We start from the raw sequence: 22,349 nt of genomic DNA, 5'->3' as shown, positions 1-22,349 counted from the left end.
AGAATTCACTAGGATTGTGTTCTCATGTTTTTTTACATTTAGTTAAAATATAAATACAACCTGTCTATAGTAGATACACTGTTTTAGAACAATGGTGTTTGCAAATAGTCTGTTTTACTTATGTAACACGTTAGAGTTGAAATTCATGCATGACAATTGGTAAACCTTAGTCATTTGAGATCATAAATCCCCTCTTTTAGCTAGACCTGATCAAAATGACAGATAAAAACATAACCAAACACCTAAAAAATACACCAAAAGCAGATTGATAAAAATTTATACAGGCAAGCGAGCCTAATCACTGAAATTACAACATCAAACTGTTTGTCTTACAAAATAGGGATGTGTCATGGGGGCGATATATCTCAACCCTTGACTAAAATAGCATTATCCTTCTGACTATTGATTAAATCTACTAAAAATTGACCTGTTTCATGATTTTAGATGTCTATAATTTATGTTTATCCTAGGACCATGCTACAAATCTTCAACACAGTTGGCTGAAAGGTGACTGAAAAGGTGACTGAAAACTGGATTGATGCAAGTTACATGAACATGTCTGTTTGAGGAAACAAAATAATGTATTAAACTATTGCAGTATTACACACTATTACACTATTGCATGATTACACATTTGCACAATATTACACTATATAACACTATTACATACTAGGACTACCCTATGACAATATTACACTATTACACACTATGTCCCTATACACTATTAAACACTAGCACACTTAGATAAGATAAACCTTATCCCTGTGGGAAATTTCTATACATTTTTTCAAATAATTATTATTCCTCTATTTAAATCTGGGGACAAACACAGTTTTACCAACTACAGACCAGTGTCTTTGCTTTCACAATTTTTCAAGATTCTTGATTCATGATTCTTAGATTCTTAGATTCTGAGTGAGAGTCAGTATGGATTCAGGGCAAATCGATCAACAGCCTTAGCCTTAATGAATATATATGAAGAAATAACCACAACCGTATATGAAAGGAATTACACAATAGGAATAGGAAATACACTTAAAAAAGCATTTGATACGATTGATCATCACATTTTAATTTCTAAATTACAAACATGCTGTGTGAGAGGGGTGGCGATGAACTGGTTAAGTAGCTATCTTGAAAATAGACAACAATATGTTTTCAGGTGACAATTATATAATTGCCTATTGTCTACATTAGCTACAAATACACTGTATTTGTAATACACTGTTTAGAACAATACTATTTGGAAATATTATGGCTGTATTACTAGTGTGTAACATATTAGAAGTGCATTCTTGCCTGACAATTGGTAGACCTTTTTACCATGTATTCATTTGCGATCATTGACCCCTCTTTTAGCTAGATGGTCAAAATGACAGCAACAGCAAAGACCTAAAAATACACATTTTCTGAACATTACATTTGAGGTGGAGCCAACTATATTGAATGTGTTGTCCCTCAAGGTTCGGTCCTGGGGCCCATACTTTTTATTTTATATATTAATGATATATGTGAAGTGTCAAACATATTGCAATTTGTTTTATTTGCTGTCGATACAAATTTCTGTATTCCAAATTACAAATGAAATGTGTAAACTTAAGATATGGTTTAATAACAATAAGCTATCCCTAAATTTGGAAAAACGAAATGTATGATATTTACTAATCGAAAGAAGGACAATGTGGCATTATGTATTGACAAAGGAATCCAAGGATTATGTTGGATGAGAAAATGACATGGAAGCCACATATAATGTACATAAAAAAATAAGGTAGCCAAGAGTGTTTTGTTTTGAACAAGGCAAAGAATGTGCTTGATTATAATTCTATGCGAATATTATATTGTTCACTCATCCTACCATATTTGAGTTACTGTGTGGAAGTGTGGGGTAACACGTATGAAAGCAACATAAAGCCCTTATTTATATTACAGAAGAGAGCAGTAAGAATAGTTCACAATGTAGATTCAAGAGAACATACCAATGAATTATGTATTAAATCCAAACTATTGAAACTTAAAGAGTTAGCTGTAATACAGACTTTATTAGTTTTGTTTAGAGTAAATGCAGAGTATTACAAGCAAATATACAGAGGTTGTTTGGTCCCTAATCTTTCACACCTCCTTGCAGCATTTTGACACCTATAACAGGGCCCCATGTTCACACCCAGATCCTCAAAAAGATAGATATTTACAGCACTTTATATTTTCGCCCCAACTTTTATACCTAATCATATATTGATTGATTGATTGAAAAGTTTATTAACAGATTGCAGAATGGGTACAGTTTCAAAGTTTTAAGGCCTTTTCCCCACACTCTGTGCTATTTCAGGTTACTGTGACATTAAAAGAGGGGTTAGATGTGCATGTTGGTAAGGGAAGTTGACCTGAAAATGCAGGCTTACCATTGCTACAGTGTATGGACATTCAGGCCTTGAAGTGATCTATATCCAAAATAAGTCTTAATTAAAGATGGTTGAAACAGTTAAAACAGCTTGGACAGATATTTTCTGGACTGTTTTCACAAACAGTGTTGTATTTGTAAATCTGCTATGTCCTAAATGTCTGGATGTATTGAAAAAAGGGGGACTCTGATGTAAACAAGACATAAGTTTTTCTATGATCTGTAGCCTTTTAATTTTAGTTTTACGAAATAAGAAAATAAGAATCACCACCCAAACTGTCAAATAGTTGGTATTACTTTTACATTTAGTCAATTAGTTGACGTTTTTATCCAAATTATAATTATAATACATCTCTGTTAGCGGTGTAACAATATTCATCAACGTGTAGGTTAGTTTATAGGACAATAGCCTGTTTATGGGGAAAATCTTTTAAAATATGTGTGAAAACATTGTGTGAACTAAAAATATGCTATGAGTATAATGTTGTACATTACTTGTACATGTTACAAAAGATATAAACCAAGTATGCATGTGCCCTAATCTTCACGCCTCATGCTGTGTTTTAGCACCTAAGAGAGCCCTGTTCACACCCCCGATCAGAGACACACACCTCACAGACACACATAGATCTTTTCTGTACTTTATATTTTCAGCCCAACTCTTTTAATAATAACTCTAAAATAATTAATGTGTATAATATAAAACACCTGTATTAACGAAATATTCAAACCCTAGACCCTTGCATGCTAATGTAATGGTGCACTTTTAATTTTACAAATTACATTTGTAATTTTCTTTTTGCTTAAACACAAGTGTATAAAGATTATGTCTTTATCCATGAAACTAATATACATACATACATTTGTAATTTGGAATACAAACAATTTATTTTACATTTATTTAGACTTTTGCTTAAACACATTAGACACATTACATTTGTAATTTGGAATACAATTATCTAAAGATTGTGACATTTGGCATCTGGCCTTAAGAAAACACACACAGACACCTTGGGGGCCGTTTTTCTACAGAAACGGGAAGTCGCAGAGTCATAAATCTGCTTTTGGCAGATGGTTTTGAGTCATCTCATTGGCCGTAGTCATTCTCCAGCCTCCTATGACATCTACGGGGGATGTCACTATCAGAATTTTCAGAGAAGCTGCAGTTAGACAGAGGGAGAAATATTCAGTCTACTGAGAGACATTTGAGAGAGGGTATTTCTTAAGATACACTCACCATTTGAAATAAATGCACTTTCTGAAGATACACTCACCATTTGAAATAAATGCACTTTCTGAAGATACACTCACCATTTGAAATAAATGCACTTTCTGAAGATACACTCACCATTTGAAATAAATGCACTTTCTGAAGAAAACACACTAAATGTATTTTATTCTGAAGATATATTCTTAAGACTTTGGAATACACATAATGTATTCAACCTTGTAAAACTTAATTGTGAAGATATATTCTGAAAACGTTTGGAAATACAGAAATACATATTGTGAAAACCATGGAATACATACAATCTGAAAATAAAAAAAACGTTTGAATCTAAAAAAAAATTTAATCTTTTATTTTGAAAGATTATTTTATTTTGAAAAAAATAAATAAAAAACTTTTATTTTGAAAACCGGATGTCCCTCCCTCAAAACCGGATGTCCCGCCTCCTTACATCCTAGACCAATCAGAGAAGCCCTAGGGGGTCATAAATCATCTCCAAAAGGGGGCGTGGCTACAATCCATCAAACTTTGATATATGCCCTTATAAGGTATGACATACACATAAGTCCCGCCCCCTTAAACCTCTCGACCAATCAGAAAGCTCCAAATTCCAAAAAGGGCGTGGCTACAATCAATCAAACTAAAAGGGGCGTGTTTTGCATAAGTTGACACATACCGTATCCCTATTCTCTCTCTCAGGTGAGACAGACTTATTATGGAAGTTAGTGCTTTTGTTTATAAAACTGTTCATAAAAGTTGAAAATAATGTGTTTACATGTCTACAGCGATTTACCTGGAACATCGACCGGAAGGACCCAAGCCAGGTCCAGGTCACGCTCAGACAGGTGAGACAGACTTATTATCGCTATTTATAGTTTTTTTACTCAGTTTGCAGACTTTGCAATATATACAGAATGGAATGTTGAGAGCGTATTGCAGAGTGTTGTAGTGTGATAAATGAGCAATGTTTTATATGTACAATGTGTGTGCCATTTATTTGCAGACGTGCGCAGCCTACAACCAAGGCCAGGCGAAGACCCCCAGCCCAGGCAGATCTGACACCCTGGAACACTGAAAAGGATCCTGACCAAGCCCCGCCAGTCAGCCGTTTCATGCCTCGCAGGCTCCAGGACCCCAGCTTGATGCCCACGCAGCATACTCGCCTAAAGATCTGTTTATGTTGTTTTTCTCCCTAGGTTCAATGAAGACCGTGGCTGACAACACGAACAAGTATGCTGCGAGACGGAAAGCTCTGGGCCAGAAGCACAAGTGGGTGGATGTCAACGCGGATGAGATGTCCAAATTCATCGGCCTGCTGTTGTACACAGCGCTCCTCCATCTGCCTGCCATCCCGGACTACTGGAAAGTACAGCACGTACTATCTGTGGCATTTCCAAGGCTGGTCATGTTCCGGGACCGATTCAGGTATAATATATAGTCTTGTATAGTGTATGTACATCGTGTCCCATATGTTACTTATGTTTATAGTGTCCTATGTCCTATGTTATGAGAAGCGACAATAAAGCTGACTTTGACTTCAGGTCGATCCTATGGAACCTCCACATGAGCGATCCAGAGGATGATGACACCAATGATGCCATAAAGGGAACACCGCAGCATGACAAGCTGTCCCAGTACGTACTCTATTATTATCTTATTCTTAGGCCTATTTTATTCTTAGGCAATTTGTTTTGTTATTCTTATTCGTGACTTTGTTCTGTCCAGGATCATGCCTCTGATGTACGAAATTCTTGATTCCTGCAAGGCCCATTACCACCCAAAGAAGGACCTGGCGGTGGATGAGCGAATGGTGGCGACAAATGCGCATACTGGCATGACCCAGGTATTTTTTTCTTTTTATACCACACATCCTGACACTACAAACACCACGTCCACACACCAGTTCATAAATCCACGGACACCAATGATGAAGGACCGCAATGGAAACAAGCCTATGGCTTTATTGTGTTTATTTTAATCCTATTGGTAAATGGTGATATGTATGTTCATCTTGTGTTCAAATAATGTATATATGTTATTCCATTCTAAATCAATAAACTATTCTATCTATCTATCTATCTACCCAGTACATGAAGGACAAGCCAACAAAACGGGGGATCAAGCTGTTTGTGCTGGCGGACTCCGATAACGGCTACACTCTGAACTTCAACGTCTACGTCGGCAAAAAACAAACGCCGACAACTGAACACGGGCTGACCTATGATGCCGTTGTCGATCTCATTCAGGTATAATATTTTTTCTACTAAAACTGTTTTGTTTATTTTGCTCTGTAAAGTGTCTTTGAGCATTTGGAAAAGTGCTATACCTAATTGATGTATTATTATTATTATTATTATTATTATTATTATTATTATTATTATTATTATTATTCAGCCAGCGTACCTTGGGACTGGATACCACATCTATGTAGACAACTTCTACACCAGTCCCTGGCTGTTCATGGACTTGCATGCCATGAAGTTTGGAGCCTGTGGTACGTACAGGCAGAGCCGGACAGGGTGTCCCAGCCCAGGGGCAGACCAAATGCCCTCACCAAGAAGTCGGAGAGAGGCTCCATTAGATGGATCAGAGAGGGGTCCCCATGGTCTTCACCAAGTGGATGGACACAAAGGAGGTATGTACTCCTATACTCCTCTACTGTGAGCGATTTGTAGTGTAAAATTTCCCTGTGGATGATTCATTTCTTTTCTATTATATTCTATTCTATCTAGGTGTCTGTGTGCTCCACCATCCACCCAGCGGTCCTTCAACCTACAGACACGGTCCAGAGGAGAGTAAAGGTATATGCTTTATGTATTTTTATACCTGTTTATAATGTCTATTTTATTATTTTGTATTATTGTATTATTATCGAAGCGGGCATGGCCACCCGCATTTCACTGTATGCCTGGTATGTATGTGATGAATAAAACTCTTGAATCTCTTGAATCTCTTGAATCTTGAAGGAGGATGGGCACTGGATGGTCAAGACGTTTCGTTTCGTCCCAACCCCATCATTCACTACAACAAGCACATGGGCGGAGTTGACCTTTCAGACCAGCTGATCCAGTACTACTCCACACACCGCAGAACTTCCCGCTGGTACCGGACCATGTTCTTCCACTTTACGGACATCGCGAGCACCAACGCCTACATCCTCCACTGTGAAATCAGTAAGGCAAAACAGGAGGCACACATGACTCACAAGGACTTCTTGTGCGAGATGGTGCGTGAGTTGTGTGGCGTGGACATCACACTAGCTCCTCTTGACAGGAAGTCAGAGCATGTCCCTGTTCCCATCGCCGCACCTACAGAGGACGTCAGACAGAAAGCCACACACATGGCCGCAGGATCTGCCAGCAGTGTCACAAAGGGGGGAAAAGGACCCTGACTCCCTGGAAATGCAAGCACTGTGATGTAGCCCTCTGTGTCGTCATTGGCAGAAACTGTTTCGAAGCATGGCACAGTTGAGCACATACAGGACAGCACAGTACAGCACAGTACAATGTCGCACACACACACACATATGTGTAGTCTATATAGTGTATATATGTATTGATAGATTTAGTTCATTGATGCCTGGTAATATCTTATATCTGTGCTTAGGCTGTAGGCTGCTCTCTGTGTCTCCCTGTGTGCATGTGGCGTGACCTGATGACCTCTGGCTGAAGGCTCCTTCTACACAGGGCCCCCTGTACATCTCACGTGCACACACACACATGCATGCGCACACGCACACACTCACGTGCACACGCACACACACTCACGTACACACGCGCACAAGCTGTCACGCCTTTGAGTTATGGAGATGTTATTCCGAGAAGGGGTCTTCTACATCTGGAACCAATTAGCCCCCCTTCTTCTGACCAAGCACACACACAGCCTAGCACACACACACCACACACACACCCATACATACACACACAAACATATACACACATACACCCCTCCCTTTCTCGCTCTGTCCAAGAAGGTATAAATATGTCATGTAATGTGGATATTCTCCCCTTCCTCCTTTTTCTCTGGTGATGTGCCCGCGCGGGGTAACTGTCTTCTTCTCTGATGAATAAAAGCTCCGTTTGAGAAATACTCTGTCTCCGCTTCGTCTTTCGGCCGACTGGTCCACTGGCAAATCAATTAAGAATTCACGAGGGATAGACTAATCCCTAACAGTATATTGAATATTCCTCTTTACTTTTACCTTTTTTTTTTATTACAAGTATTTGTATTGTACATTACTTTAGTTACATTCCATAATGATGCACTATTTTTTATATTTTTTTACTTTTACTTACTTTTTTACTGACTCTTTCTAAAAAAGCATGATGGTGAGATTTTCCAGTTGAGAATCTAAATTTTGTCTGGGTTTATTACCTGTGTATGGAGAAAATTATAGTTTTTTAATTGAATTCTGTCCTGTTCTCTTTTGTTTATGTAAATATGCTACCTGAGGGTGCATTTCCACTGTTTTATATGCTTGGTTGAATATGTTTGCATTGGTTCAGAACTTCATATTAAAAAGAACACATTTTCTCAATCCGATTTTGTGTTTTGTGTTGTACATTATGCAGTATACAGTATTATACAGTATGAAAACTAACTGTCAGGTCATATATGTGAGGCTGTGCTGAAAAAAAGGATACCAAACATAGTAAAACATGGTAAAACATTTAAAAATGGGAATTATACAATTTAAATCAAAATTAGCTAAAACATTGAAAATATCCCACAACTCTGAAGAGTTCAAAATGGCCCAGTCATCTATTCACTTTTGTTTAATACATGAGGCGTTGTCTAATGTTATCTAGCTACTGATAGCTCCTGATATCAACGTCTGATATCATCAGTTTGGCATTAGTTTTCGCAGGTGCTGGCTAGCGTCGCTCGTGAGCTAACGTTAGCTACCTAGCTAACGTTACTGTTTAAACAAAATGGCCCAGTCATCTATTCACTTTTGTTTAATACATGAGGCATTGTCTAATGTGATCTAGCTACTGATAGCTCCTGATATCAACGTCTGATATCATCAGTTTAGCATTCGTTTTTGCAGGTGCTGGCTGGCTAGCGTCGCTCGTGAGCTAACGTTAGCTACCTAGCTAACGTTACTGTTTAAACAAAATGGCCCAGTCATCTATTCACTTTTGTTTAATACATGAGGCGTTGTCTAATGTTATCTAGCTACTGATAGCTCCTGATATCAACGTCTGATATCATCAGTTTGGTATTCGTTTTTGCAGGTGCTGGCTGGCTTGCGTCGCTCGTGAGCTAACGTTAGCTACCTAGCTAACGTTACTTTCAGACCCTGTTAGTCAAGTTGAACTATCGCTCTGGGGACGCTGATTAATATAACAAGCTACAACAGTCTGCATTCCCTTAACAATTATTTGTATTGAGCCGTATTGTATTGTACCCATTCTGCAATCTGTTAAATAACGTTTACATCCATGCATTCTGCTAGCATTAACATTACTTCGCTGCTAGCCACAATGCTATACTGTTATACTGGCATATCCCAATCACGTTAGCACGTAAGCTAATAAAATCTGCAATATTTTTGTGAGACTAAACTCCGCTCTTGGTGGTCAATTGTGTTGATGTTAGTTTTGTTTCATCAATAAATCATCAACAAATGAGGCAGAACACACAGTGAATGTATCCGTTTTTGTTTATTGCACTTTATTTCTTGCTGAAAAATAAATGCTATGTGGCTAAATGGCTAATGCGAGGTATAAAGATGGTGGCTTTTGAGATTTTGAGCAGGATGTGGAGTGTCTCGTTCACCCTTTCTGATTGGTTGAAAATGGCCTTCATGTTTGAACTACATCGCCACCTACTGCTTTGGCATTGTACTACATGTATATAGTAGACGAGACAAAACAACGTCTAACTTAACTCTTACTTGCCTGCCAATACGCAGCGTTCTGAAAAGCTAAATAAAACTAAATGAAATGGCCCTAGTGTAACCGCAGCCTCTCAGACTCAGATTGACGTGGCTCTTTCCAGACTAAAATCAGCCATGTGTGAATAACTACTTGGCTTCCTGCTTTACAGTGAAACCTATTGAAAAGCCTGAGGCGATGTGTTGATTGGATCAACATTATTATTTATAGCTGATACGCCGTGCTCTGGTCTTTTTTTTTTTTAATATAAAACATCATGGGCAGACAAAATAAGTATACTATCTCGTACTATAAATACACACAGAAATAGCATAATAAAATAGGCTTAAGAATTCCTACCAATTCAAAAAGTCCTACTTCAACTTCAAATTACTTTATTTTCCTTTCGGAACTTCCTTTGTGCAGTGGTTAAAAGACAAACATACAGTCACTCACAATACATAGACACTCACCACTATAAACAAAAAAACAAAAAAACAGCTTCGTTAAAAACTACAGTAAAAAAAGACCACAATAGTCTTGATTCACACAGTCAAATATAGGACAATATAGGACGTGGAGAAAACAACATAAATACATTTATCTAATGAGTAGAACGTACTGTATGAGTGTTGAGAGTGTATGAATTTGACTGGTGTTGCATTGTCAATGCCTGTACTTCTCCCTGAGGTAGGCTAAATGCAAAACACAGAGCAATACTGCCCTCTGGTGGTAAAATAACTCAATTGTATCTCGTTTTCCGCTATTGATGAAAATAATGAATATAATATTAATATCATATTAGATTTGATTATATTAGATTCAAATGTATTGTCATTATATAGCACAAGCACAGTACAACGAAGAAAAAAATAAAGTGCAATAGTAATATACAATGTACAGGTGATTAAACTGGGTATAACATAAATGTGTACTATTGAGTGTAGTGCTAATCATGTAGAGTTGTAATATTAAAATGTACAGTGATACAGGTAGACAATATGGTAGTAGTCAAACTGGCCAGCAGTGTAACTAGTAAGAGTAGGTACTGTAAGCACTCTTATTTTTTTTATTGAAAAAAATAAATACATATATTTGTTATTGTGATTATATTAATAGTATTGTATAAACTGCTTTTCATGCAAATGTAGCACATAGTGTGCAATCAAAATACACATATCGTATACAAAAATAAAGATAAGATAAGATTAGGACATTTGTCTTGGACACATACAGTGTCTGCTGTATGAAATACAAATAACATACATACATACATACATACATACATACATACATACATACATACATACATACATACATACATACATACATACATACATACATACATACATGCATGCATGCATGCATGCATGCATGCATGCATGCATGCATGCATACATACATACATACATACATACATACATACATACATACATACATACATACATACATACATACATACATACATACATACATACATACATACATACATACATACATACATACATACATACATACATACATACATACACATACTGTACATATATATATGTATACTGTACATACATACACATACATACTGTACATACATACATACATACATATACATACATACATACATACATACATACATACATACATACATACATACATACATACTGTACATACACATACATACATACATACATACATACATACATACATACATACATACATACATACATACATACATACATACATACATACATACATACATACATACATACATACATACATACTGTACATACATACCGTTTCATACATACTGTGACAGATCTCCCCCCCTCCCATGGATATGTGAAGGATAGGAGATACTTCTGCCACGGAAGGAGTAGTTAATTAGGTATCTGATTAGTACTGATAGAACACACCTGCGCATCATTAGTCCACCCACATCTCACGTGCACACACCCAGTCCCACACACTACATACCACTAGGTTAGAGAGGTGTAAGTTGAGCGGAGGTGAGGTTGGAGTTGTTGTATTGAGAGAGAGAGAGAGAGAGATTGTGTATTCGGAGTTGTGAAGGTGAGAGGTAAAGGCGAGTAGGTGTTCTTTGTGTACTGGACCCTGGACTGGCTGAGATACCCCCTTGTGGTCTGACCCTAGACTGGACGACTACCCCGAATTGTGAACAATCCCTTTTTCTGTCGGCAAGCCTGTTTTGTGTTTTTGACCCTCGGACTGAATCACGACCATTCTTTTGCTTTTCCCCTCTGGATTCTGCCCTGAATTCAATAAATACTTGTATTGATTGATATTGCTCTTGTGTGGACATTCAAATTTGTTTGTATTTGAACCGTGGCGAGCCTGATCACCACCAGGTTTGTCACAATATATACATACATGCATACATACTGTACATACATACATGCATACATACTGTACATATATATGTGCATACTGTACATACATTGCATACTGTACATACTGTACATACATACACACATACATACTGTACATACATATATACTGTTGCATACATACACACACTGTACATACTGTACATATACATACACTGTACATACATACATACATACTGTACATACATACATACATACATACATACATACATACATACATGCATACATACATACATACTGTAGTGTACATACATACATACTGTACATACATACATTGATTGATTGAAAACTCTAGTAGGAGAATGAAGCCAAACAACCAGAGGTAACCAATCAAAGAAGGCTACGATGCGCTGCGTTTCCACTGTCCAGCCAATCGGCGACATCTATCAATACGCTTCTGACCAATCACAATTCGAAATGTTCACACGCCCCGCCTTCCATCCAGGAAGTGGATGATGTGTATTTTCGGTGACAATTAGATAACGAAGCTTATATTGCAGCTGACATTTGTTACGTGGCGGTACAGCAATTTTACAGGCACAAACGATTATTCATATTTTGTCGTCGCGTTTGAAATCAACGTTAGTAAATCGCTACACGAACATAGTACGACAAGCTAGCCAGTGGAAAAGTTAAGGTAGGAGAAAGTGGGGGGGTTTCTTGTCCGTTTTGGTAACAGTCATGTTGACACAATTTACGTTTTTACTTTTCCCAGCTACCCTTCGGCTATCTCAGCTGGAAGTAGAATAGATGGGGGACGTGTCACTTGACAATGGAGTATATAATCAGTTATGATGATGACTGCTTCTTTAACGGTGTGGGGTTACACCGGCGGGCGAGTCCTTGGAGGATGGGGGCCGCTGCTGTGTGTTCTCCTCGGCTCCCTGGTGGCCCTCTTGTTGCCCATGGTAGGGGTAGAATACCGGTGCTGTGCCACAATGAAGGGCCTTGCTCAGATCCGCTGCCAGCTGTGGGGGAGCTCGCAACGGCCCACAGTCCAGTCCACCAGCCTCGCTGTCCCCTTCACGGCCCTTGATCTCCTGCCGTTACGGTCCAAACCAAGCATAGGTAAGAGAGCAGTTACTGCCTTGTCCAGTTGTAAAAGTCCACTGTTCGATGTTTAAATATTTGTAGGGCTGCACAATATGGACAAAATGTGTTGCTTGCTAACAGATATTGCAGTTGCAATGTACATCACCTTTGGGGGAAAAAAAACACTGTCAGTAACTTAAGCTGTACAGTGTATCAGTCAATTCTGGTATTCCTGGAAGCATGTTTACCTGATTACTTTTCATACATTTATTTCACTGCATTTTTACAATAGCAATATAAATCCAATATGTTGTTCAGACCTAATCTGGGGAGATGATCGCAGATGACACATGTTACTGTATATGCTTATTGCAGAGATTGAACTGGAGGCCAAGGCAGCGCTGCAGCAGGCTCTTGAGATGAAGAAGCAGGGGAAGAGGGAGAAGGCCCACAAGCTGCTGGTACATGCACTCAACATGAACCCAGACTTTGTGGATGCTCTGACAGAACTGGGGACCATTCTGGAAGAGAAGGACGTGGTCCAGGCAGACCACCTCTACACCAAGGCGCTGGCCATCTCACCATGCAACGAGAGGGCGCTGGTCAGCCGGGACCGCACCTCACCGCTGGTGGAGGAGATCGACCAACGGCACTTCGGGGTCATCGACGGTAAAGTGCGCAGGCTCATGTCCATCCCCAAGGGTAACTCCGCTCTTAGACGGGTGATGGAGGAAACGTACTACCACCACATCTACCACACGGTGGCCATCGAAGGCAACACGCTCACCTTGTCCGAGATCCGTCACATCATCGAGACGCGCTACGCCGTCCCCGGCAAGAGCCTGCAGGAGCAGAACGAGGCCATCGGCGTGGACGCGGCCATGAAGTACATCAACACCACCCTGCTCTCTAGAGCGGGGACCATGGCGGTCGTCGACATCCTGGAGATCCACCGGCGCGTGCTGGGCTACGCGGACCCCGTGGAGGGCGGCCGCCTGCGCACCGGCCAGGTGTTTGTGGGCCACCACATCCCGCCCCACCCGCAGGACCTGGAGCGCCACATGCAGGAGCTGATGCAGTGGCTCAACGCCGAGGAGGCCCTGCAGATGCACCCCGTGGAGTACGCGGCGCTCGCCCACTACAAGCTGGTGTACGTGCACCCTTTTGTGGACGGCAACGGGCGCACGGCGCGGCTGCTGATGAACCTCGTGCTCATGCAGGCACACTACCCGCCCATTACGATTCGCAAAGAACAAAGGGCAGAGTATTACACGGCCCTGGACACCGCCAACGAGGGGGACGTCCGACCCTTCATCCGTTTCATAGCCAGGTGCACGGAGATCACGCTGGACACGCTGCTGATCGCCACTACGGAGCACGCGGTGGGGCTGCCGGGAGCCAGCCAGCACCAGGCCTGCCCCGACTGCAAGCAAACCATCGCAGCGCACAACCCCAGAGAGGGAGGGTAGTAGAAGGGAACAGGAGCCAGGAGCTCCGTTTGGTACTCACCGTACCTAAAGAACATGTACCAACCTGGTCATAAATCTAGTTTCTTAGCCGTCATGATCCTGTTTTTGGTTGCGATGCATCTGATGCTCCATTAGAGAAACATGGGTACTGCTGCTGCAGCATGTTGTTACGCTTCACACACTGCATTGAATTGAATTCTGATTGTGTTGCGCTCGAGCCCGCCGTCTCAGACTCATCTTTTGTGTGCAATGCAAAGTGACGTCTAATATTTTTTTAGATGAGTGCCATAGAAAAGTAAAGACATTTCTAAGTTGTCACATTCTAACGACCAGTGGTATTGAAAATGTGTACAGTATGGGTGTTGGGATTAGTTATTATTACCTACATTTGGGTCAGCGTATCCTATTACACTGTAATGCACTTTCATGTGTATTTAATCCACTATTTATTTTACTATAAAATAAACTATTTTATTACCTTGCCATTGGTATAGGTGTGAATTGTACTACTATAAATATTTTTAACAGAGTGAAGCTCTCATAATTCTGTTGGCATCAAGAAAGTTGATCTCCAGTTCTTTATTATTAAAACAGCTTCGGACCAGAAACAGCTAAGTAACACAACAAAGTGAATTTTTTTGTACAACAGCCAACAGTCTGACCATCAAATAAGCAGGAAATGAAAATGTAATTGAAAACACAAAACAGATCAGCCAATCTGAGTTCACCATGACCAAAATAACTGCCATTTGCAATTGACTTCCATACCAAATTGAAAGTCATTTGAGACATTATTCTAAAATAACATCAATGTGCACATGCTACCATTTTCTATTAGACATAAAACAGATGGTAACTTCTAGAGAACGTATTTATATTTTCTAGATTAGGCCACTGTGGTGTTATAGGTAACATCAAGATATAGCTAGTATTCCATCTGTTTTGAAAACGTTTCAAATTCATTACAAAACTATGGCGAACTATTCAGCAGTTGAACACTGAACATCGAGTACATAAATTGAAGAAAATGTCCTTCCCAATCCAAAGACAAGACCATCGAACTCCACTGTAGCAAAAAGACTGGGAGAGGGGTATACATTGTTTTCACAAAAGGGAAGGTATGGTAATTTACACTTATGTAACCTAGCTATCAAGCATAATGCATAGATTTGAATAACATTACTTGTGGATATTCCTAAATAAGTAGCTTATTAACTCAACGTTAATTGGGAATATTTCAGATCAGTCAGGTATTCCCATATAACTATATTCTGTTAAATAAAAAAACAGGTATTCCCACCTGAAACCTGCATCAGACTTGTTCAACGCTAGTCAAAAAGACATCTGGAACACCAGACCTGTGCCCTCATTTATAAAATATCAACTTGGATTTTATCTTCCATGTAATCTCGCGACTGCTCGTCAAAATATTGTTATTTGTATGAAATTGCACGCAACCGAATAAAGCTAAACACGCACCTTCGGTAGCAAGAATTTGACTATTCTTGAACGAGTTTCAATTACTCACTATATAAACATCTTAACTAATAGTTCTCCAACAAACAAACACAATCTAGCATGTTCTGATACAAGTTGGGAGTGTAAAGCTGGGTACTTTGTCACGTTCAACCCTTTCACTACCACACTACCAAAGGGTTAACCCTTTCACTGCGACAATACAGGTTAACCCTTTCACAGCCACACAAAGTGTTAACCATCTAGTGTGGTAGTGAAACCTTTCACTCATGAATTTTCATTATGAATTGAAAATGGGGGACCCTGATGTAAACAAGACTAAAGTCTTTCTCTGGTCTGCATCCCCTTAACAATTGTGTATTGAGCCGTAGTCTATTGTACCCATTCTGCAATCTGTTAATAACATTTTCAATCAAGTGTGGTAGTGAAAGGGTTAAGGTCAGAATTTTGTTAGATGACATTTGTATGAATCCACGTTCCTGTACAATACAATGTTGGTCATACACCTATCTAGGTAGCCTATGAGATGTGAAATCTGTTATGTCACATACTTGTAAAGGAAGTAACATTCTGGTATGCAGTGCACAATTCGTTCAGTTATAACATGGGTGCCTATAGGGAAAGGTCTCCCCTCATTATCTCCTTAGAAACATACCCCCTCCATCACCAAGCTCCCTGCTGCTCAAGTATGGCCTCAGGGAACGGGGATTCTCAACATATACAGTAAGCTACCTGATGATAAACCTCATCTGTTCCCTCCTCAAAGGACGAAATACTATTAGAGACTGCACACTACTGTACTACAAAAGCAAATACATCATTTTAGGTGGTTCTGCAAATAAATTCTTGACACATTTCTAGCTAATGTTATAAGTGAAAAAAGTAGTAGAACGCACTCACCTCACTAGACTTGACACTGGGTGCTATAACCTCTGATACATATATAAAAATAGGGAAACAATGTCCAGGCACGCACTCCAGGTTTTTCCAAATTTATTGGCAGCCTGTAATCATGATGTTTCGGTGTGAACACACCGAAATGTCATGATTACAGGCTGCCAATAAATTTGGAAAAACCTGGAGTGCGTGCCTGGACATGGTTTCCCTATTTTTATAGCTAATGTTATAGTAATGGGACATGTACATTAAAAGAAAAGAAAAAAAAAAGACAATCCCAAAACGACGCAACGAAATTAGCTGAAGAGACTATTCTCTAATTTTGTACAGACTTTCTCCGGGTCATTCTGCCATCTTATACAATTAGAACTTACAGATGGTCATGTGTGAAACAAAGCAATAGCTACTTGGGTATGTTTTTGCAGAGATCATTGCATGTTAGCAGAGTCTTTCAGGGTCAACGTAAGCTGGGAGGTAACATCTAAAGTTTCCTGACGTCCTGGAGACCATGTCTCTTCATTCCTGTAACACGTCGTACAGTTTATATACACACACCAACTGATACATTACATCTGAAATGTCAAACTTTTGCATATACCTTTTTTAAAACAACAAGAAATGAAATTCACAAGTTTGGCTGTTAGAATGTTTAGAAAAATACTCTCTCCCCAAGATTCTCAAATCCCTTTCTCCAAATCAGAACATCAACATAAGAACACACCTAGCAACCCGAGATGTACAATTTTATATATTTACACAAATATAATACACTTTATTTTTTTTATAAAATATATTTGCTAACGCGAAAAAGAAAGAAAACTATCGACAAAAATGGGTCATTCGATCATACGGGACAAAAGGAACACAGATCTTTGTTGAAAGGGGTTTGTGATAGAAATGGCAGGAGGCTTGGGTGATTAAGGCCTCATGATGGGGAGAGGACTGTATTAAAGGGATGTCAATCGACCACTTACAGAAAAAATCACAACCATCACCAATCTGTAAGGACACAAGATGGCTTTCCATATGAAGGCTTTTGTCATAACTCTTGCGTCCGTCTTTTCACTTCTTGAGAAGCATTTTGGCAAAGTCCGAATTAGACAAAGGTTTTGCTGGTGCCTGAAAGCCGGCGTCTCCGGCTGCGTTCGCTGCCCCCGTCGGTTTAGCTGCCGTCCCGTTCTCCGCTTTGCTCGAAGAGACAACTGACCGATGCAAGGAGCGGGGAACCAGAGAGAGCTGGGTGCGTCCTCTCCCTCGCCTGAGGAACAGAAGGAAAGATCACAATTGAGATGATAATTAGCACATCTACCTACATTGGGTCTCATTCACCAAGGACTTACGACAAAAAGGGCTTTCTCTTAGGGCCATTTGAGACCTTTTCGGGCAGATTTTGGGATTCACCAACCGTCCCAATAAAACATATAATTAATATTATATTATAATATTGTCTATGCCCGAAAAGGTCTCAAATGGCGCTAAGAGAAAGCCCTTTTTGTCGTAAGTCCGTTGGAGAATGAGACCTATGTTCTGGCAAACAATTCACATACCGGTTAAAAGGAACACGCTAACATTTTGGGAAATTAGCTTACAGTCTTCTCCAGAGAGAAACTAAGAAGATGGATACCAGTTTCCTCTCGGTGCGTTCAGTAGAAAGCTATCTGGCTGCATGATAGCCTAGCTTAGCACAATGAAAGCCAGATAGCTTTCTACTGAAAACACAGAGAGGAAACTGGTATCTATCTTCTTGACTCTCTGGAGAAGACGGAACGCTAATTTCCCAAAATGTTGGCGTGTTCTTTTAAGTCTTATTCAAGCTAAGTTGTTTACATGCATCTTTATAGCACTAATATTGCTAATATTGTTGCAACAACACAGCCAATTTTCCACCGTAGACTAAAAACCCACCTCTTCAAACAATATCTGAAATAAAACCTCTTACTGTCTTTTTACTATTATGTACCCTACTACTATACCTATACTACTACCTATCTTGCTAATATGTCTATACTACTATGCACTCAAGAGTGTAAAACTCAAGCTCGACTATTTGATGAACAACGCCACTGACCCTTATATGCCAGAGAGGTACCACTCTTACTGACCTGTTGTTCACAATTTGTAAGTCGCTTTGGATAAAAGCGTCAGCTTAATGACTAAATGTAAATGTTCTGTACCATCAATAAATAGAATATTGATTGAATATTGAAAAGACGGCATAAACCAACATAGCACATGCCTCGGTGCTTATCCCATGTTACTGTAAATGGGATAGGCCCCAATTCAAATGATGGCTATTGAGGATATTTTGCGCAAAAGCCTGGCCTGAAGAGTTTTAGCCACACTCTGGAAAAGAGCCGTGATGTGCTACATATTAGGTTCCAGATTGAGCATGCAGGGGGGGAAAACGCAACTCGCTCAATAGTGCTCCAATTTACCCATCTCAAATCCCACCCTCTTTTCTTTATCCTCGAATCACAACCTGTTGCCTCCCTTGGACAATTGAGATGAAACGTTCAATATGAATGCCCTCACACAGCCTTCTTAAGTTCACAACTGCATTGGCTGGCAGTGGGCCGGCAGACGGCAGAGCAGAGCTTGACAACTGTTTTGAGGAGGTCCTAAATGCTTTTCTTCATTTACCATAAACAAACATAGTTGGTCCATCACGTCCTCATTCATTGGCAAGTTCCTATAAATGACGATCGCCCGTGAAAGAAATATCATATACCCCTTGTGTCTGTAAACACGTTCCTGTGGAAATGAGGCATGTTTCGAGTGAACCGTTTCAATTCAGAGAACTTACGATCCGTAAACCTGGCGAGACATCATGGCCGCCACAGACCCGCTGGAGCCGGGATTATCCTTCATGCCTCTGCGGGGCGGGTTGCTGATGGCAACAGCTATCTTGTTGTCTTCTATATTGATGCCGTCCATCTTCAGCACAGCATGGGACGCCTGCGCCTCGTCTAGAAACTCCACGTAAGCCAGACCCTGTACAGCCGCACAACAGGGGGGGCATTAATAATGCAGCAACGCTGCCATGCGTCACATTTGTCCTGCATATTTTAAGTGTCTGTAGAGCTTCTGCGATTCAAAAATCATTAATTAACCCAGATGGGAGATATTAAAAATGCAAGATGGAAATATTATTAAAGAACTAGTACAGTGAGTACAGTCAGTTTTGTCCTCATTTAATTTTCTGAAGTCATCCATTAGTTTATTGCTAAGAGACATGCAGAAATTGAGTTTGTATCTGTTGGTTCGAATAATAATAATAATTGATATTCTCCTTTTGTTCATTACAATTAACTCAAGCATAGTAACAGACACAATATTTCTGACACTGTGAATACATTCCCTGAGGCCCATAGATGTCCCTAAATACCAAGAACATGCTAATTAGACTTGTAGAAGTGGAGCCATTTACTTGGGTATGTACTTTTAGGCGAATTTTCTGAAAATATGGCTAGGGCTTAAGAGGTTAATAGTCAATTAGCCTAGGCTACTATTTGGTAAAAACTAAAAGCCATAATGGTTGTTTATAGAATAAATATTTAATGTAGTTACTGAATTACTACATTAAACTGAATTTATTAAAGCACAGTTTTATCTGTGCGTAATGACTGTTGGAGACAGTATGCCTACTTTGATGAGGATGTGGAATTGAGATCATAACACTTTTCTGCTTATCTATGTATTGCAACACGATCTCATCAGAAAACATAAATAAGTAATGGCATAATTTATTTAGCGTATTTGCGTATCTGCAAAAGTCTGAAACAAAAAATAAATGAACACCGCGAGTTGAACCAACAATCATTGCAGTCGCAGGGAAGTGCTCTCACCACTACTCTACTGTACACAAACACTAATACTATGATTACGGTTAAGTGGTCCGCACACGACGGGCGACCGACGTCGCCTGGCGATGCGATCGTCTGTCGCTCAACAACAATCGCTTAGCCCCCCACACCAGAGACGACCGTTCACAGGTATAATAAGCTATTATGTGTCACTCTGTCTAGCTGGGGGTGTGGTTACTTGTTCCCCCCAGGTGGGAGATATAGGAGGACGGACCGGATGTTAGGTTGTTGTGAAGCAAGCGTATTAGCAGGTAGCTGTGTTGTGCATTACGAGGGAAGTATTAACCTGTAAAAACCCATATCGAGCTGGAATTAAACCACCTATACGAATACAACCTCTGCTCATTCTTCCTGACATTACTGCATGACTGATCGCTACAATACGTTCATTACCACCGATTGGACAAGTAATGTTATGCACATGCTGAGAGAGAATGTTTTTTTCACTGAAGACGCTGTTCTGTTCTCAACCATCATTTTCTTTGGACAATAAACCTTATAAACCACATCAGCTGCAGCCTGGACATTAAACTCTGTCAACATCCACAACTTCTTTTGTTACCCGAGTATAAAAACATCTAGTAGGTGCATTGTGGCACATTGTCAATTTATTAGTTAATGACGGCCACTATAGCTTCTCCAACTAACGTTATTTATTTAAATTGTTCCTGTTAATAATAATGAACATAAGTAGCATGGTAATAATACGTAGGTTATTGATCAATGAATGTATTGATAAATTAATGGTGTACAAATGATACACCAGTAGAACTTCTGTACTACTTCTACTGTAGAGGTCATGTAATTTCCTCATTGTCCTTGCTGTGTCGCCTGCCGTTGCCTCAAAAAATAGGATCGATGCGATTTTTTGCGAGGCGACAGAAATAGCTGCGTGACCGTCGCTTCAAAATCTCCTCATTCATAACAATGGACGCGATACAATTCTGTCGGTCGCCTCGCAAAAAACTGTCGCCTGGCAAAAATCGCCCGCCATGTGCGGAGCACTTTAGAGTTAAGGTTAGTTTAATGTTCACTTAATGGTTAAGAGATATAAAGTGGATGAGGACATTGATTCAGAGGTTTACTGCCACTATGGCTTCGCATCAATTGTATTAGTAGGTTGACGCCGACAAGCCTTCTTCAAAATGATATACTATTCAATCAACTTCACAGCTGGTGAAGGAATGTTTATTCAGCTAATAGCCTACTACTGTTACTATTTTCAGGTAATCTAAAAAAAAAAAAGGATGAAAAGGTTTTACTATCTATTGATATAGAAAGATGGGATATTAAATGTATGGGTGTAATAATAGATTTGATAGACAATAGACAATTTGACATGTAAAAACAAAAAGGTGTCTAATAATATTTCTGTTTTGAACAAAGCAAAGTATGTGTTAGATTACAAGGCAATGTGAATTCTGTATTGTTCAATTATTTTGCCATATTTTAGTTACTGTGTAGAAGTGTGGGGAAACACATGCATGAACAACATAAAGCATAAACATACAATTATTGGGGTTTTGAAGGATTGGTAGCCGCTGGGTAAAAGATGATAGTAGGTTGTAATCTTTACTCGCACGCCTGTGTTCATAAATTATTTTACCCATCTATCTTAAGTCGCAAATGCCCAGAGCCCCAAGGTCATTTTCTACTCCACGGATTCTATTAGTTGAGTCTAACTTTTGGCAGATGTGGTCCA

General features: G+C 39.6%; 2 protein-coding genes across 2 annotated transcripts in view; one reads left to right on the top strand and one right to left on the bottom strand.

Moving 5' to 3' along the window:
* Positions 1–12,381: 12,381 nt before the first annotated feature.
* ficd (FIC domain protein adenylyltransferase) lies at positions 12,382–16,909 on the top strand. Its single transcript, XM_084323805.1, has 2 exons — positions 12,382–12,978; positions 13,318–16,909. The coding sequence occupies exons 1-2, from the start codon at positions 12,702–12,704 to the stop codon at positions 14,409–14,411; spliced, it is 1,371 nt and encodes a 456-aa protein (XP_084179931.1). The 5' UTR covers positions 12,382–12,701; the 3' UTR covers positions 14,412–16,909.
* Positions 16,910–16,972: 63 nt separating this feature from the next.
* Positions 16,973–22,349, bottom strand: part of sart3 (spliceosome associated factor 3, U4/U6 recycling protein) — a gene marked incomplete at its 5' end in the record, with an annotated part of 55,527 nt that continues 50,150 nt past the window's right edge. The window contains 2 exons of the mRNA XM_084323369.1: positions 16,973–18,042; positions 19,588–19,775. Coding sequence (XP_084179495.1) covers positions 17,847–18,042; positions 19,588–19,775 — 384 coding nt within the window. The 3' untranslated portion in view covers positions 16,973–17,846. The remainder of the gene's footprint in view (positions 18,043–19,587; positions 19,776–22,349) is intronic.

Source organism: Notolepis coatsorum, assembly GCF_963971535.1.
Source record: "Notolepis coatsorum genome assembly, chromosome: 10".
In the NCBI taxonomy this organism is placed as follows: domain Eukaryota; kingdom Metazoa; phylum Chordata; class Actinopteri; order Aulopiformes; family Paralepididae; genus Notolepis; species Notolepis coatsorum.
Note: the sequence above shows the minus strand (reverse complement) of the source record. Positions and strands in the feature narration are given on the sequence as shown.

Coding starts and splice junctions, on each gene's coding strand:
- ficd (XM_084323805.1), top strand. CDS start 12,702: ATGATGATGACTGCTTCTTTAACGGTGTGGGGTTACACCGGCGGGCGA. Junction 12,979..13,317: donor ACGGTCCAAACCAAGCATAG/GTAAGAGAGCAG, acceptor TGCTTATTGCAG/AGATTGAACTGGAGGCCAAG.